We start from the raw sequence: 17,772 nt of genomic DNA, 5'->3' as shown, positions 1-17,772 counted from the left end.
AATGACGTCATAAGAGTGTGCCTGCCCGGATTCCCGGAAGTGTAAATGGTGTCAGTTGGATTTAAAAACAGAAAGGACGCTGATGGTTGCTATGCTGGGGAGTAGAGACTCAAACAAAGTCCTATAGTTTGTCCAATTTCTATTATGTTTTGTGGCACACTAATGGAGTAATGCCCATCTAAGCCGGGAAAGGACGGCCATTTATGATGAAAACCTAATTGTTCTCGGACCTATCAACACATAGAACTTGACTATCATGTCTGCTGCCAGGGAAGAGGCATTATCCCCTGATGAGCTGCGGAAGAGACTTTACCAAACATTCAAGAATAGAGGAGTGCTTGATACACTAAAAGTAAGTAGGAAATATGGAAATATACTGCTGTTGTACATTTTAGCCCAGGGGTCTTCAAGGTTTTTCAGGCCAAGGACCCCTTAGCTGAGAGAGAGAGATGAAGCAGGGACCCCCCACTACATTATTTACAATTGTGTTGCAGATTAAACTTTTAATAGATTTCATAGATAGCTTCATGGACTATCATCAGTGCTGTGTAAATTCATGTTTTTTGTTCATTTCAGACATTTAACCACTTAAACCTTCAATAATTAGTACCTTTTCCCCCCCCCTACACCAAACGTCTTTGCCAAAAATAGCCGATCTACAAGCTCATGCTGCGAAGCGTTGTGAGCTTGTAGATCTGCTATTTTCAGGTAAGGTTCCCCTCAGAATAGGGATGCTAGGATTTAAGTGGTTAACGTAAAAAAAACATCCTATCACACAAAGATTTGGCGGACGCCCTATAGTATGGGTCTTATCTATAATAGGGGTCTTATCAATAGTAGGGGTCTTCTCTCCTGTTGAAGACCCCTGTCTTAGCCCACAGGCTCCTACCTACCTAGTATAGCCACCAACCTGTTCTAATCACCTCCTTGACTTTGTTCCAATTTTAGACACGGCTTCGTAATCAGCTGATCCAGGAGTTAAAGCATCCACATGTGAGTAGAGGAGACACAGTTCCCAGACTAGTGTCTTTCAAATCAGACTGTCTGTTGATCTCCGCCTGTAACAGCCTTGTGGCTGATCATCTACGAACATCTGGGTATGAGTACACCCTGTCTGTATTCTACCCTGAAAGTGGCCTTAGCAAGGAGAAGGTGAGCCCAAAAGTCTAATTTGTTATACACAATTGTCCAATGGAGTTTATTTAGACTCCCAGAATTCAGTTAATAGCAATACCTACAGAATGCAATTAATATGACTTAGAACTGGAACCTTCAAACCTTCAAATGAAGACCCCAAACGGTTTTGCTTGGCAGGTTTTCACAACAGGAGACCTTCTTCAGCTCATGAAAATAAGTCCAGAATCAACACTCTACAGATCTCTGGTAATTGGTTATACAATCATTCAGAATATAGATTCTTATATTGAAATACGTTTTGATAATTACAGTTTTTGTATTGTTTTCACAGACTTTAAACAAACAAAGAGATAGAAAAGGTATGCTATGCACGGTATTGTTTCCTTTTTTATATATATATATATATATAGATATATAGATAGATAGATAGATAGATATGTTTTCTTTTTTCAAGGCTACAAGGCAAATAAGCCTGATCTCTAAGATATTCCCCATGTCCTCCAGGTTTTCTGATAAGCCTTCTAACAGAACTAACAGAATATTACACCCATGGGGTGTGCTGTGATGCTGACACGCAGACCACCACCTCACCAACTTACAGAGGGTCTCTTGGTATGAGAAAACACTCCCACTCGAGTCTTCATGCATGCCTATCATGCGTATTGTGACCTATAATATCTTTTAAATGTGTTTGAATGTTGGCCACAAGATGCAGTGCATAATGGTATTTGTCTGTTCACAGTGGAGAAGATGAAAATGATTGACCAGGAATACGACAGTCTGCATTCCAGGGGAGACCAATGGGTCTCATATGAATCTAAACTTGCTGGATATAGAAAAGATATTGATGCGCAGATGCATGCAGAAATTAACACAAAGGTATGTCTAGTTAAAAACAGAAAGCCGCAATCCATAAACTACCATATCCTTTATCCGAGTTATTTATGTTTTGTTTTACATTGTCTCTGGTTCGTTCTCAAGATGCAACACTTTAAAGATGTTGAAATAGCTACAGTGAAGATGGAAGAAAAAGCTAAATCGCGAAAAGAATTTGAGCAGCTGAGACGAGACATGGAGAGGACGTATGAGATGAAAGCAGAGGCATTGATCAAAAGGGAGAAAAATGCCATTGAGCGGTTACAAAAACAACAGGAGGTAGAATTTTATACCAAGAAACTTCATCCAAAACCTATAGAAGATCACAGTGTTTGTGTAACATCATCACCATTCCACTAATTATGACTGTTGGGTTCCTCTCTGTCACAGATTGAAGAAAAGGGCATCTATATGCAGAGACAAGAGCTACTGAAAGAAATTGAAACTGTGCGAAACAGAGAAAATGAGCTGAAAATGAGGATGGAAAGTTTTGAAAAGTAAGAGCAATTTCATACCTTTTGACTATACTAAACAAAAGACAATAATGTGTTCCACATTAACTAACCTGGCAAGTAGAGTGTGTTACTCAAATGGTGTATGATTACAGGACATGCCAAATTCATAAGGAGAAGATTAAGACCACGGAAGAATTACTTCGGAGGAGAGAACTGGCTGTGAAGACTTTGGAGGACACCTATGACCAAAATCTAAAGAATGAACTTTCCAGGTATTTTAACTTAAAGAATATCATCATGTGTCATGAAGCTCACATTGAGTCTGTCCTCATACTAACCAGAAGATGTCACTGTGGAGTTGGGCCATGGTGTAAGATTGTTGTTCAAGTCCTAAGGACAACTTTGTTTTTTTACAACCAAGGTTTATGTTTTAGATTGTAATTAAAGTAAATAAAAGATGAGTGTTAAAACATTTTAATTTACTGCTTTCTATAGTTTTAGCAATTTTCGTGATCTTTTTTACAGTGGGCGGGGGCATTCTGTCCGGTGGCTAAATATGTATTTATTTTTACACAATAACCCGGCATTTTCTTTATTATTATTTACAGTAGCTCTTCTAGCCCCCAATAACTCACATCTGGCCATCAAAGACCAGAGGATCTTTTTTTATTGTGTAAAAAAGGCATATTTAGCCACCGGGCAGAATGCCCCCGCCCACTGTAAAAAATATCGCGAAAATTGCTAAAACTATAGAAAGCAGTAAATGAAAAAAAAAATAACACTCATCTTTTATTTACTTTAATTACAAGCTAAAATATAAACTTTGGTTGTAAAAAAAACAAAGTTGTCCTTTAACACAATGTAATGAAGAATGCATTTATCTATGGAGCAGGTGTTGGGTTCAACCGGCGTAGTGCTGATGCAGTTCTTTAGAATGTGACAAATACAAGATCCAGTGATGATACTTCAAGAATGTGTTGGTCCCTAAAGCAGCATTGTTTATTGCTTTTGGAATGAGGTCATGTCATCAATTGCTCTTTGATTGCTCATTCCAATAGATTAATCACTTATTCAGTTAAGCAAACCTACAGTCGTTATTTTTATAGCACATAGCAGGCTGATGGTAACCATCAGCTTCAAGCATTGCATTTTATTTGGCCAAGCAGTAATATGGCCTTACACCTACAATGCTATACAAGTTGGATACATGGATTGTTGTAGTAATTTAGCTCAGACAGTTCAAAACTATTGTAATGAGGCTCATGTTCATTTGACTGTCTTTGATGTCATTGCCAACTCTGTCTACAATGATGCTGTGATATATCAACAACGCACAAGGCCATGAAACTTAATGTATTAAGCTCTCTAACTTGATAAACAGTATATTGCAATTTGGTGGTCATGGTCAAGAAGGTAAACGCATTGAACAGCAAAAACACATGGCTTTACTGTAGTGTAGAGACACCTCGGTCTATACACGAATCCACGGAGCGCTGCACTGTAGGTGGCGCATTCATTGCTGCGGTGTCAGTCAGCTGCTGCTGCGGTTCTGTCCGTCTGTTGACGTTAGCAGAGCAGCCATAAACTACTGGCACCTGACGTAGGTGGTTCGTCCCGATTTTCTGTACATCTTTGTAAAGTTAGTGTTAGTAAAAGTTAGTAAAAGGCAGGTAAAAGAATAACGTGAGCAGTCAGTGACTGTCTGCAGCTGACTGACACCGCAGCAGCAGCTGACTGAGTCTGACACCGCAGCAATGGTTGCGCCACCTACAGGGCAGCGCTCTATGGATTCGTGTATAGGTTAGCGTTTAACTTATATCATGTTAGCCTAAATGTATAGGCTGCCTCTTGCTGTATTCTTTCTTTTGCAATCATTAGGTATCAGCGTGAGTTGGATGAGGGATTTGTCAAGAGGACACACAAGCTCACAGAAAATGAGACTATAAACAATGGTATGTATTCTTTATCTAAATAAGAAACTTCTGTACTGCTTACCACTCAGTTATGCTGCCATATTTCAATTATATTTCTGTCTCAGTGGAAACTGCTCGAATACAAAAGGAGTCGGCAGCAGTTAATGCCAAAATAGAGGAGCACAACAAAGCCTGTTCGGAGCTGCGAAGGCTGCAGGTAAATATAACATACACATTCTGAGAGTCTGTTGCATATTTGACACATGGGAAAATGTTTATTTAGTATTGGGTAATTCTATAATAATTATATATAATGCACTTAAACTAATCTAGTATAGGTGACACTTGTAATCCATTTAGACCGCTTCTTGTCTTGCGTCTGTTCTCCTTAGATTGAGCTGGACACATCACAGCAGCAGGCTTCTCTTCTTAGTCAGCAGAAGGAGCTTCTGAGAGACAGACTGGAGACCATGAAGGACTACCCCAGCCTGAAGAGAGAGAAGGTGGAATTGCAGGGGCAGCTGCGGCTGTTGAAGAAGCAACTGGAGGAGGTACAGGAGGAGAATCGGCTCTTCCGTGGAGGTGAGGAGCGACCACTCATTCCCAAGCACCTCCATAGAGTACCGAAGTCTGACGTCACTGCCAGTAGAGGGCGCTGTTCCAGGGTTCGTGGCTTTATTTTTTTGTGTTGAAATCCCCATTTGGGAATCTTAGATCACGTCATATAAGAACTGTGTTCCAGACATAAACACACCACCCTGGCGTTTTTGTCAGGGGGGTGGCTCTGCATCGTTTATGATATTCATATTTGATACAGCCTGTTTCTGGGCGAAAATGGAATTAATTCTGCCTTTAAAAGTCTTAAGAAGTACTACTTCCGGGTCTGAAATCACTGTCCCCACAGCAGCCGCGTTCATGGGAAATGTAGTCTTTGGGTTGTTTGACTCGTTTCTAGTGTTTATATTGTGTTACTCTTTGTGTGTAAATGTGTACATTTACACCTTCAGTTGATGCTTCATATCCATATGAGTAAAAACGCCAGGGTGGTGTGTTTATTTTTGGAACACAGTTCTTATATGAAGCGATCTAAGATTCCCCAATGAGGATATCAATACAAAAAGTAAAGCCATGAACCTGCGGAATGCGCCCTCTACTGGCAGTGACGTCAGGACTTCGGTGCTCTATGGAGACCAGCGCCGGTTCTAGGCTGATCAGCGCTCTAGGCGAGATTCCTCTGATGTGTGCGGGGGCGCATCCCTTGCGGCGCGCGAAGCTTGCGGCGGTCCCTTGCGCGCTAAATCTTTCGTGTTTTGGGCGGATTATGATACGTTTTTGGCTACTTTATTTCGGTTTTAGGGTTAGGGTTAGGGTTAGGTTAGGGTTATGTTATTTAATTCAGATTTTACCGATTTATTATCATTATTTATTTTTTTCCCCGACATTTTTTGCCACCTCTCCAAAATGCCGCTCTAGACGGCCGCCTAGGTCGCCTGTATGGACGCGCCGGCCCTGATGGAGACGCCATTATATTGCCATCACCCTCCACATTCAGATTTCATACAAAGCTATTGTTATGTGGTAATAAACAATCCCTTACTGCCTCCCTTGTGATAAGGGATGTTTATTTTTGAAAGTTACTTAATTTAACCTTATAACCTGTCTAAAGTCTAATGAAATCTACTTACTTTGATGCTTTCAGTGGGTGTGTATGTGAGACAGTGTGAACTAACAGATGTACTGTAGTGCGAAGATCTCAAGTTTTGTTATCTGTACAACTGCTTCTGGCCCAGTTGTCTTAACATTTTTAGATGTGTCCCCCCTGTCAATGAGGGGCCTCCATGCTGTTTGTAGCTTTGCAAACAGCTCTCTGAAGATAAATGGTGGAAGAATTGGGGTTAGGGATGGCATGGAAGAGAGAAAGAGGCACAGTAAGGAGGAACAGCGGGCTCTCTCTACCTCTGGCAGAGTACAAATGTTTTAACTCACTCTCCCGCTCTTTCACTGAGGAACACAACCTTCTTCCTGTAAAATGATAGATCATGGGGATCAGTGGGTCTCTTTTCTGTAATAACTAACACCACTTCAGAATGCTGCCCATTAAATAGCCAGAGAAATGTTTTCTGGAGCCTAACACAATGATCCACTAAGTCAAAACATTCTCACTTTTGGTATAATTATTAATCAGTTTTTGCACTGAATACTTGCAATACAAGTGTCTAATTTGAACATAAGTTGAGACTTTAATATCTAGCGCCTTCAGATTCTGTCTGACTTTCAAGTTTCACATCCCTCTCAGATTTGGGCAAGCCGTCTGTCGAGCAGCTGGCGTTACAGACGGAGCTCCGGAGGCTGCAGAATGCCCGGAGGCTGGATGAGGAGGAGTTTGACAACCAGAGACAGGTGCTGCAAGCACAGCTCCAGAGTGAGGTCAGTGACACCCACTGCCTTATTACCGAGTGTGGTGAACAATGGTCCTCTTTCCCAAATGGCTCCATCTTGACCTGGAGAGAACTGCTTATTTAATTGCAACTTGGCCTTTCATCTGGATTGCCAGAGAACAAAACTCTGTGTTCAGAGTTGTAGTGTTTATGGGGGGTATAATGCTGTGTTGCCTTGTGTCTTATGTAGGTAGAACGTTGTGCCCAGTTGAAGGCCCAGCTCATTGAGTGTGAGGAGAGGGCCCAGTGGATGAATACCCATGCACAGGAAACTAAAATGCAGCTTTCCCAGACTCAACAAGGTACTGAGTGTGCATGCATGCTCTCCATTGTTCAACATAGTTAGTCACCTTGAACACCGTTGGTTCCTCTTTATGATTGTGTGTATTTCCCTACACAATAATGCATCTTTTATGAACTGGCTTCCTCTCTCTTGATATATTCTTCCTATTCAAATGAATCAATTCAATCCCTTTAGAGTACATCAGGCACAACATCTATCAAACAAGGAGGGGAAGCCATGATATGTTAGATGCATTTTATGGAGTTCTTTGAAAGTTTACAAATTCCCCCTGTTTTTCTTATTCTTGCTCTTCCTTGGTGGTTGGTCTTTTTGTATCGGATCTCATAGTCTCTTTTTTTTCTCTTCCTTCCATTTCCTTTTCTTCTTTCTCCATCTTTGGTGTGTCGTCTCATGATGTGATGACTGCAGCTCTTGAACGTGAAGTGCTGCGTAACCCAAAGCCCTCTCTTGTGGACCGTTCTATACTGGAGCTTAGTGCAGACAAATTGCTTCCCCCTGACATCTATGTGGACAGGGCTCTGCTGAAGGGCAGGGTGGGTCATGATGATGATGATGATGATGGTGTGTGTGAAGCAGCAGGTGGGCGCATGAGATGGCGCAGGAGCCACCCCGCCCGGACTGACTCTCCGGACTCCGACTTGGAGTGGCTGGCTGGAGCCAAATCCCGGATTCGCGAGTTGGAGAGGGAATCAGACAACCTGGAGGAGGTGTATAGGAATTACCAGCAGAGGGCACTGCATTCCATGAGACCCCACTCCCCACAGCAAGTGCATCCCATACCATTCTCCCATCGCACCCGCCCTCGCTCGCCCCAGAGACCTCAGGTCTCTTCAAGGCCACTCTCTCCCCAACACCTGTACACTGTAACCTCCTGCCCAGCCCCCCAGCAGAGGGTAACCTTCTTTGCAGAGCAGGCCCAGCAGCAGATCTCAGGTTCGCCGTCGTCTGCCGAGCCCCGTTTCAGAGCAGATGGATGCCCTCGCGAGGACAGCTCCTCTCCTTCCCGCCGCCTCTCCTCCACCCCGCGCTCGCTCTCCAGTAAGCAGCTTCAAACGGAACTCATAGAAGGTACTGCAGAAGCAGTTTTATTTTATCCTGTCAAATCACTCCAAGTGATATGCCAATCCCACTTTAAACTGTGGGGAATATAACTGTAAAAGTGTTTCACTCTGTCAGCACCCTTACTGGTGCCCCTCTCTGACACAGTAAACCCATATCCTGTCACTTCAGGTGTTTGAATCTTGTTCATATTCTAGGAGCGGTGCATATTAAACCAAATTGTAAACCCTTTTCCCCCATTAGTTTCCGTTTCTCCTGTGCCATTCCCCGACTTGTCGCCCGAGAGACACCCCTCTCCTGCCCCCCGTGGGGGGGTGGTATCCTCAGGGGACTCCTCCGCTGACCTCAGCCCACCTCACAGCCCCCAGCTCAAGAGCACAGCACGAGACCAGCGCAGGTAACACCTGGCATGGCTTTAATGAGGACAAGACAGTATTAGTCATCACTGAGGGACAGACTATGCTAAATACCCTTATCTGTGCGTCATTGTCCCTTTCAGCCCACAAAAGGTTCAGCGTGTCTCCTCCAGCACAGAGTCCTCACCACAGCCTGAGAAGATAAGCCTTCAAGATCTCACTGAGACCCTGCCAGGTAGCCCACATTGCTGTTGGATTAGTGTGTGTGCTTCTGTAGAAATTTTAAGCATAGAATACACAGCCTGACGTCATGAGAAGACAGGATGAATGGGTAAACATCAGGCTGTCATATACGTTGATACATTGGCCATTGCGTATATTCGCTTTTAATTGCGCATCATTGAGGTTTAGTGTTGTCATAAAACTACACGGTGACACACACACACACATTCCAGTGAGCGATCAAGCATCCCCATAAAAGTTTTGTGTCCTCTCTTCTCTATCATAGAGGAAATATTCACAGCAACACCTGTCATGTGTCGCGGTCCCACATGTGCGCATGAGCACACACACGCACCAGTGCTCAAAAACTGCACTGTTTCACATGCACAGGTAGCTTTGTTTACTTCCTGTTAGTCTGGCAGTCTCACGCTGGTGTGTTGTCCAATCAAAGGCTGACTAAAGACGTATGTATGGGGATGCATACCAGATGTGTATGCATGTCTTTGATGACGATTGAGATGTAGTGGAGTAGAAGTGAAAGTACTGAAAATTGGAAATACTCCAGTAAGTAAAAATACCTCAAAATTGTACTTGAGTAAATGTACTTAGTTACTTTACACCACTGCAGAACTGTGACTGAGGTGCTTAATATGCAGTCTCACCTTGTATAGCACCACTGATGGTTGTATTTTGTTAGGCTTTGGAGCATAGATTATGATTATGGTCTCGATCCTGCTGTGCACTGCCTGCAGGTTTCCTGTGCTGTCTGACTCCATGAAGCTGTGATCAGAGTCTGGGATGATCACAGAGCCTGGGGATGATATGAAGACCTTCTCTATATTTTATCATTAGCCTAATGAATGAGAGCTAGACATCTGAGGACCCAAGACATTGAAGAAAAAAAAGAGAAAAGATTAACTTACTATGTACAGCAGGCTTGTCCAACAGGCGGACAGTGGGTCCGATGCAGCCTGCGAAGGGGTCCAAACAGGATGATTTTTGGGATGTATTTCTTTTATGAATCGGTATGGCAGTCCGCTGTCTCCATACCATGCTGGGCAATTTGTTGTGTGTACTTAAAGGAGCACTCATTGGTTCAGTGTGCAGAGTTCAGAAAGAACAGTTCAGAAACCTGCCTACCAATTATTACATCATTGATGGTGATTCCAACCTAATAGAAACTACAGCCTTTCTCTTAGCACGCTAAAAGCATGTAAAATGAGTTTGACACCCCTGACGTACAGTATTATACCTGGACACTTTACAGTACATTTAGAGATGCTATTCATTTCCATGATTTCCTTCAGTTTAGAATTATACTAATAGAAATTGAATACAAAATCTGTAATAGTGGGGGGGTCCAAAGTGTCCTCTCAGTGGCCCCTGCACAATGGAGGGCAGCTGATTATGTATTCTGTGCTGGTCCTCTTGGCCAAGCGGCATTATGGTGGAGCATAAAAGATCTCATTGTGTGTTTGTCTCCCTCCAGAGCCCAGCCGCATTCCAGAGCCGCTCCTGGACACGGCCGTCCCTCTCTCAGAGGAGCCCCCCGATGGCCCCGCTGTCGCCCCTCTGCAGGCTCCACGGGACCTCCCAGACACCCAGATCCACACGCAGGCACACTGGGGAGGTGAGTCACTTAAGTTCTCTTTAGTTGACCCTTCACAAGCGCGGCTGTCTTTCACCTTCCATTTATGAATTCCTTGATAGACATATGCATCTATACCACTGTTTCTCATTCATTACATCCACACCACTGTCTCTCATGCATTACATCCATACCACTGTCTCTCGTGCAGTACATCCATACCACTGTCTCTCATGCATTACATCCATACCACTGTCTCTCGTGCAGTACATCCATACCACTGTCTCTCATGCATTACATCCATCCATACCACTGTCTCTCATGCAGTACAACCATACCACTGTCTCTCATGCAGTACAACCATACCACTGTCTCTCATGCAGTACAACCATACCACTGTCTCTCATGCAATACATCCATACGTACCAGTCTCTCATGCAATACATACATTCATACATGACAGTCTCTCATGCAATACATACATTCATACATAACAGTCTCATGCAATACATCCATACGTACCAGTCTCTCATGCAATACATACATTCATACATACATGACAGTCTCTCATGCAATACATACATTCATACATAACAGTCTCATGCAATACATCTTTACATACCTCATGAAATAGATCCGCACCACAGTCTCTCATGCACTACATCCATACATACCACAGTCTCTCATGGAACACATCCACATCACTGTCTCATGCTGGCAGGTGTAGAATATATTGCAGCTCAGAGAACCACACTGCTATAATTGAACTAAACTGAAGTTGCTGTGTGTCGCGGTCGTGGAAGGCCAACAACGTCCAGGTGAACCTTCTGCTCCTCAAGAAGATGAGGAAGATGAAGAGCTGAGGTGGGAGAGGGAGAGACGGGAGCGCCAGGATCGTCGCCAGAGGGAGCTAGAGGAGGCTAAGGAGTGGGAACTAAGAGAACTGGAGAGACTGGAGAAAGAGACGGTAATGGTCATCCAAACACCCAAGTTCCCACAAAATGGCCGCCTCTTATCTATGTTGATTGAGCGTTAACACCATGTACATCTGACCAGGCTTTTGAAGAAGTGGTGCAGTGTGGACTGGGAGTGGAAGAGGAAGCGAAAGAGAGAGGAGGACATGAAGAGGAGGAGGACAAGAAAGATGAGGAGACCGGCGGGCAGAAGTCCTCAGGGGGAGATCCTCTGGAGAAGTACATGAAGCTGGTCCTGGAGGCCAGAGAGAAGCAGCATGCACAGGTGAGTCACTTACAACTGCACTTAAACTTGGGGCTTCCACCTGCACCCTCTGTGCATTAACCCATGAAGACTTGAGGCTGATTCTAAAAATGTCTTCTAAATCCTAACAGTTTTCTGAAAAACTTATGTGGTCAGTGGTTTTCAAACTTTTTCATGCCAAGGACCCCCAAAATTATATGTATTTGGCTGCGGACCCCCATCTAAAAATATTTTGTTACAGGGACCTCCAGAAGCAAAGATTTGAGTTTAAAAATGTGTGTGTGTGTGTGTGTGTGTGTGTGTGTGTGTGTGTGTGTGTGTGTGTGTGTGTGTGTGTGTGTGTGTGTGTCAGAGCCCCGGAGAAGAGGAGCCACAACACATGAGCCCAGATTTCAAGAGTTTGTCTGAGGAGAAAGATGACAGGTAACTAAATTGTTTTTACTTTGGATGGGGAGAAAACAGACTAGGCTATTTTGCTGCCGGGTACACTTGCGAATACCCGTCACGTGAACCCGCTGTTTTTAGCCCATTGATAATGATGTACTGTATAGTATACTTGACGTTGCTGCTGGCCATTTTCCAAAGTATACCATGGTGTGTTTAATTTTCAGTGAAGCCATTGGATTCATAATTTCAGTACAACAGGAAAATCAACTTGCAGACACTTCATAATTGAGTTCATCCTTTTTTTTTACAAGGTCATGTCATTTTGTGTGTGATCTCACCTTTGAATGAAGAATAACTTTTCTCTCCCTTCTAGTTATAAAGCCCAGTAATAAAGTTTTATTGATTTAGTATTCTAGATGTAGCTGGAGGAATACTGGCAGGGTTATCAGCTTGTTTTGCAAAGTGTGTCTTGGTCCTGCAGCCCTTGGCACTGTAATGTAGCTTGTGTTAATAATATCTGATGGCTTGTTGATTGAGTGATGATAATTATTTCTCACATTCATATTGGCCATAGGCTTCGACTAATCAACTGTCCTGTGTTTCCCCAGCATTGCTGTCTACTCGCATGAGGCTGTGGATGATGACTTCTGGTGAACTGCTTCTCAATAAGTACTACACAAGATACATAATGAACTGAACACAATGACTTGACATGTAATGTACTGTACTGTACTGTACTGTACAAACCTAATGTTGTGTGAAGTGTGTGTCTTTGGCAAATTGATGGTAGGGGACACTCTACTACTATGACTATGACCCTGATTGCATTTATGTATATACAAGCCAAAGATGAGGATTTACAAATGGAGTGAGATGTGAGTGTGAGACATACATTGAGATTCAGGAGGTGACAGAAAGTGTGTGCAAGGCTGGGTGAAAAAACGAGAGAGGTGGGTGGGGACAAGCATGGAATGTCTTTTGTAGAGTGTGCAGTGACTACAGGTGAATGCATTGGTGAATATGTACCACAGTGACGGAACAGCTCCAGGATGAAAACTGTAGCCTGGTGTCACCACACAAACTCGGAGTGAATGAAATTACAACTAGCAGATTCGTCATGTTACCCGGCTAAGAAATCACAGCTTTATCTAAGATCTAGGAGTGAAGATTGACAGTCAATTTCCATTTTTATATTCACATTTACACAGAGCAGTTTAGCAATGAAGATCTCTGACTTCCTAAAGGGCACTCTCCTGATTTTGTTTTGTTTTGTGTGTGTTTGCGCGTATAATGTGCGTATAATATGTTTTGTGTGCATACCTGTGTGTAACATTTTGTGGAATATTAGAATGCTCAATGGTACGGACAGTTGGGTGTAAGCTGCAAATGATTTTGCCTTTTTGAGATCAATAAAGTTGTCTGAATCTGGTGCATTTGTGCCACATAAAGTTTTCTTGCGGTGTGAGGATGAGTGCACTGCTAAAGGATTAATAATTTCTCCAGAGTAACATGTGATGAGCGAGATTGAATTTACCTATATGGGGGAAATAAATAAATGGCAAACCCCTCTTTTTGTCGGCTCTCAGAAACCACTATTGCAGAGAACAACAAGACAACATTGCCACCATTAACAGGACAGTAGTGGAGAGGGTGAGCACTGAGCAGTGTCAAGTACCTTGGACTTGTCATGGACTATACACACAGGCAAAGAAGGCTAGGCACCGTGTTTCATCTGAGACAGCTGGGACTGTCAGGTACGAGAATAGCTCCTCCCATGAACTGTGAACATGTGTCACCAACGTTTTGAGCTTATACCTGTGTGTGTGAGTGAGTGACAAATGAACCCATTTGAATAGATAATTTACCTTGTCTCATTTCCCTTACACAATCAATACATTGTTCCCTTTGTTGCATTATTATATTGTGCTGGTAACCTTCCATCAAGACATCAGCAGGAACAGTGTGGAAATTTAGCATGTAGGAATACGGTAGTATTGATATTTACACGTGATTTGAAAATAATAGGCCTAGAGTTTCATGTACGTGCCATCGAGAGGAAATGCAGAGCCATTTGAATATCAAGTGAAGAATGAGTATGCATCAGTGTCAACACAAATGTTTTAATGTATTTTGTGTTTGTGTATATAGAGGGAAGGTGGCACATTCATTTCCTACGTACATATGTTAGAGATCAGATCTCTCAATGTTGAATTGATTAGCCAAACTAATAAAAGTTTGAACAGTTGTTCAAGTTAGATTCTTGCAATAGATAAATTGATTAGAAGGTTATTGGTGCCATCTACTGGTTAAATCTCTAAAGTCATGCATGGAACAAAAATATTTGAAATGTTCACCTTTAATTAAGTGGATTGAATTTTTTTGTTTTAATAATGCATTTCACTCCAGAGAAAATGTATTCCCAGCGTTATCTCCCTCCCAAAGATTTACTGCAGCCTACATTAACATTTTGCTGACAACCACCATTAGTGGTTGGTTCTCATACAAAACCGTACTTTTGAAGTTTAAAACAGGTCGAAAACTTGTATTAATTATTTAGTGCATCCTTGCATGTTAGTCCATACAAGGATGCCATCCCCTTCTGTCTAATGACATGGTTACATCATTAATTTGCCATTGCAATGGCAATTAATAATGCAATTGCCAAAATTAATTTGCCATTGCCAAAATTACAATGCATGAGATTGGATCATTGCAAAGTAAATCAGGACCGCTTAGGGACATTAATTAATAACTTAAATTTTAATAACTTATTTTTCAACTCTTCAACATAAATGTATGCAACGTTTTTGTGACAATGTTGTAACTGAGTTAACATTTAAGTTTCACTGTTCCATCACTGAAGCAAGCTTTAGGCTTCCTATCTTCCCTCCCTCCTTTAATTACTTAAATGTAAGTTTCAACATAAATGCAATGTTTTAGTTGTAACTGAGTTTACATTTACAATAAGTTGCAGCAGCTGTTCCACCACTGAAGCAAGCTTTAGCTTCCTTTCTGCCTTCCTTCCTTTCTTCCTTCCTTCCTTCCTATTGCTTCTTTCCTATACTTCTTATACTGTGATCATTTATCCCATGAGTTCTGAATCTGTCTTGCGAGATTAATCCCACGCTGATGTACAGATAGCTTATTGGGATGCTCTCTGTGCACATCTCCTTGCCCCAGTCTTTGGACAGCATGTTTGGTTGTTGATCACACCCTGAAATCCTTGGACATAATTGCCCACCTGACAATATTACAGTATCACATGCCCCTCATTACTACGCTCTATAGGGACATCTCTGTGTGCTTGCTTGCACACGGCTACTTCTGTAAGGTACGTAGTTTGGGGAATCTGCATCTGATCTTGAATACATTTCTTGCATATTGTAGCCAAGTTACAGCTTGTTCTTCATCACATCAGCGTGGGAAAAAAGATCACAATATAGGAAGTAGGACAGAACTAAGGAAGGTATGAAGGAAGCCTAAACCTTAATACCATGAAAATCTGTTTAACCACTTTAACCTTATACACATTGACTATTTGAAAATAGCTGATCTACAAGCTCACAAAGCGTTACAGGATGGTATATTAACTATATACCCCCTGGGGGTCCCCGGACCCCACTTTGAGAACCACTGAACTATCTTATATATTATAACAATTAACTTTCCAGGTATTTAAGAAATATTAGTCTCATGTGCGTCATGCAGCTCAATGGACCTATCAACATGTTGAATGACTGTCCTCATACTAACCAGAAGATGTCACTGTGGTGTTGGACCATGGTGTAAGATTGTTGTCCAAGTCCTCTTAACACTTATAATTTAATGAATTACACATTTATCCTGGGTTCAACTGGTGTAGTGCTGATTCAGTGTCATGAGATCCAATGATGATACTACAAGAATGTTTTGGTCCATAACAGTTTTGTTTATTGTTTTTGGAATGAGTTCAGGTCGTCAATTGCTCTTTCATTGCTCATTCCCACAGATTGATCATTTATTCAGTTAACACATTCCCTGCCATTGACGGACATCTCCGTCATTTAAAATCCGTCCAGAACCCAAGATAACGAAATATATATATATAAAGATATATTCAGTCCTGCACTCATTCCGGGCCCCTCGCCCGGACAGTAAGTCGTCCGTGTGCAGCTCGTGGAAAAGTGGAGATATTTTACTAAACACACGTTTTCTGGCAGAACTTTCAAATGGATATGAAACTAGAGGACAATATCTGACTCCAAGTCTTAGGAATTCATTATTGGGTGAGTACAGACGCAGTTTAGAGCACTTTTACACCGCACAAATCGCGCTGCTAGCCAGGCGGGCATTGGGACGATCTATGGCTGTGTATTTGAAATACATGAAATGGATGTAAGATCACAGACATTCTAGGGCTAGGGATTGGAGCAGTGTAAATTCACACAGGAAAGACCCTGGCAGCATATCAATGGTCCTTGTGTGTTACCTGTTTAGTACTAGGCTACTACTATGTTTAAACCACACAACTAATGAGATGAGACATCAGTAGAATGAGTTGAGGATGGGGAACAGACACCATGAGACGAAAGACATACAATAAATTATTTTAATTGTATTCGTTATGTAAAATGGGAAATGTATTTGTCTCATCAGCGACAACTATGCAACAGTGGTGAAGAAAACTTGGAAAGACACACCACAAACCATCTTTCGACAAGACTTCTCCTGCCGAGACAAAGAAAGAAGGAACTGAAATCTCAACCATATGCAGGGATGGTGAAGAAAGGGAACTTGCAAAGTCACTTTTAGACAAACCTCAAATCATTTGACTATATACTTCCAGCCGACAGTGAACTGACAAAAAGAAAGAACTGAAATCTCAGACAAGCGTTCTGTTCTTTTTTTGCATTATTGTTTGATATGCATAACACTTTAGATGAGCTGTTAACAGACCGACAGACAGACTCACAGGGGTGAAGACATAAGTGGTTCCTTTATTCTTAAAATATGTAAACAGTCTTATACCTTTGCCTTTTTTCCATTTCCAATTATTTCTATGAGCAGAATCAAATGTTTTATGGTCATGATTCACCAGAAGCCTGGTTGGCTTGGTTCCAGACTTACAACTCTATAAGGATTTTCAGAAATGTCCATGTAGTAAATTATTGGGAAATTCTCTACCGGAAACTATGACGTTGTAAAAGGGTGGTCACTGCTCTATTGGTGATGATTATCAAAAATCTAATTATGAATATTTATTATTTTTTTTCCTTTTTTTTTAAAAAAGTTACTTAATCTTAAAATGCATAAATCTGGAAAATCAACACAAATGCAATTTCAGCCTTTTAGTTTTTTTTCTCGTGGTCTAGTGAAGTCAACTTCCTTTGATGCCTTCAGTGGGTATGTGCTGAGACAGTGTAAACTATCAGGAGATGCACAGTAGTGTGAACTCATATTTGTTGTTCTCTTGTTCTCTGTCCAACTGCTTCTGGCTCAGTAGTTGACTCTTTTTAGATGTGCCCCGCCTGTCAATGAGGCAGCTCCATGCTGTTTGTAGCTTTACAAACAGCTCTCTGAAGAGAAAACAGGGAGGAATGGGGGTTAGGAATAGCATGGAAGAGAGAAAGGAGCACAGTAAGGAGGAACCAAAAGCTCTCTCTACCCCTGGCAGAGTACCAATGTTTAATTCTCTCGCTGAGGCGTACAATCTTCTTCCTGTTAAGTGAGCCTCTTTTCTGTAATAACTGTGCCATTTGCTCTGATCTATCAGACATATCAAAATGCTGCCAGACAGTGCCAGTCAAATACACACAGTCAGAAATGTTTTCTGTATCCTA

At 42.0% G+C, this 17,772-nt stretch overlaps 1 protein-coding gene across 5 annotated transcripts; it reads left to right on the top strand.

Moving 5' to 3' along the window:
* Positions 1-66: 66 nt before the first annotated feature.
* Positions 67-13,382, top strand: ofd1 (OFD1 centriole and centriolar satellite protein). 5 transcript variants are annotated; one of them, XM_080457036.1, is made up of 22 exons: positions 67-352; positions 949-1,152; positions 1,315-1,383; positions 1,469-1,496; positions 1,642-1,749; positions 1,880-2,016; positions 2,119-2,292; positions 2,404-2,510; positions 2,621-2,740; positions 4,347-4,420; positions 4,507-4,598; positions 4,774-4,963; positions 6,678-6,808; positions 7,010-7,121; positions 7,700-8,191; positions 8,426-8,579; positions 8,682-8,773; positions 10,250-10,390; positions 11,152-11,315; positions 11,405-11,587; positions 11,919-11,989; positions 12,562-13,382. In XM_080457036.1, the coding sequence occupies exons 1-22, from the start codon at positions 257-259 to the stop codon at positions 12,605-12,607; spliced, it is 2,985 nt and encodes a 994-aa protein (XP_080313162.1). In that variant the 5' UTR covers positions 67-256; the 3' UTR covers positions 12,608-13,382. The 5 variants fall into 5 exon arrangements, with proteins under 5 accessions (XP_080313162.1, XP_080313161.1, XP_080313160.1 ...); XM_080457035.1 differs by having other exon boundaries at positions 7,697-8,191; XM_080457034.1 differs by having other exon boundaries at positions 7,532-8,161.
* Positions 13,383-17,772: the final 4,390 nt, after the last annotated feature.

This window comes from Gymnoscopelus braueri (genome assembly GCF_963280865.1).
Source record: "Gymnoscopelus braueri genome assembly, chromosome: 18".
NCBI lineage: Eukaryota > Metazoa > Chordata > Actinopteri > Myctophiformes > Myctophidae > Gymnoscopelus > Gymnoscopelus braueri.
This window is presented reverse-complemented; position numbering and strand designations above follow the sequence as displayed.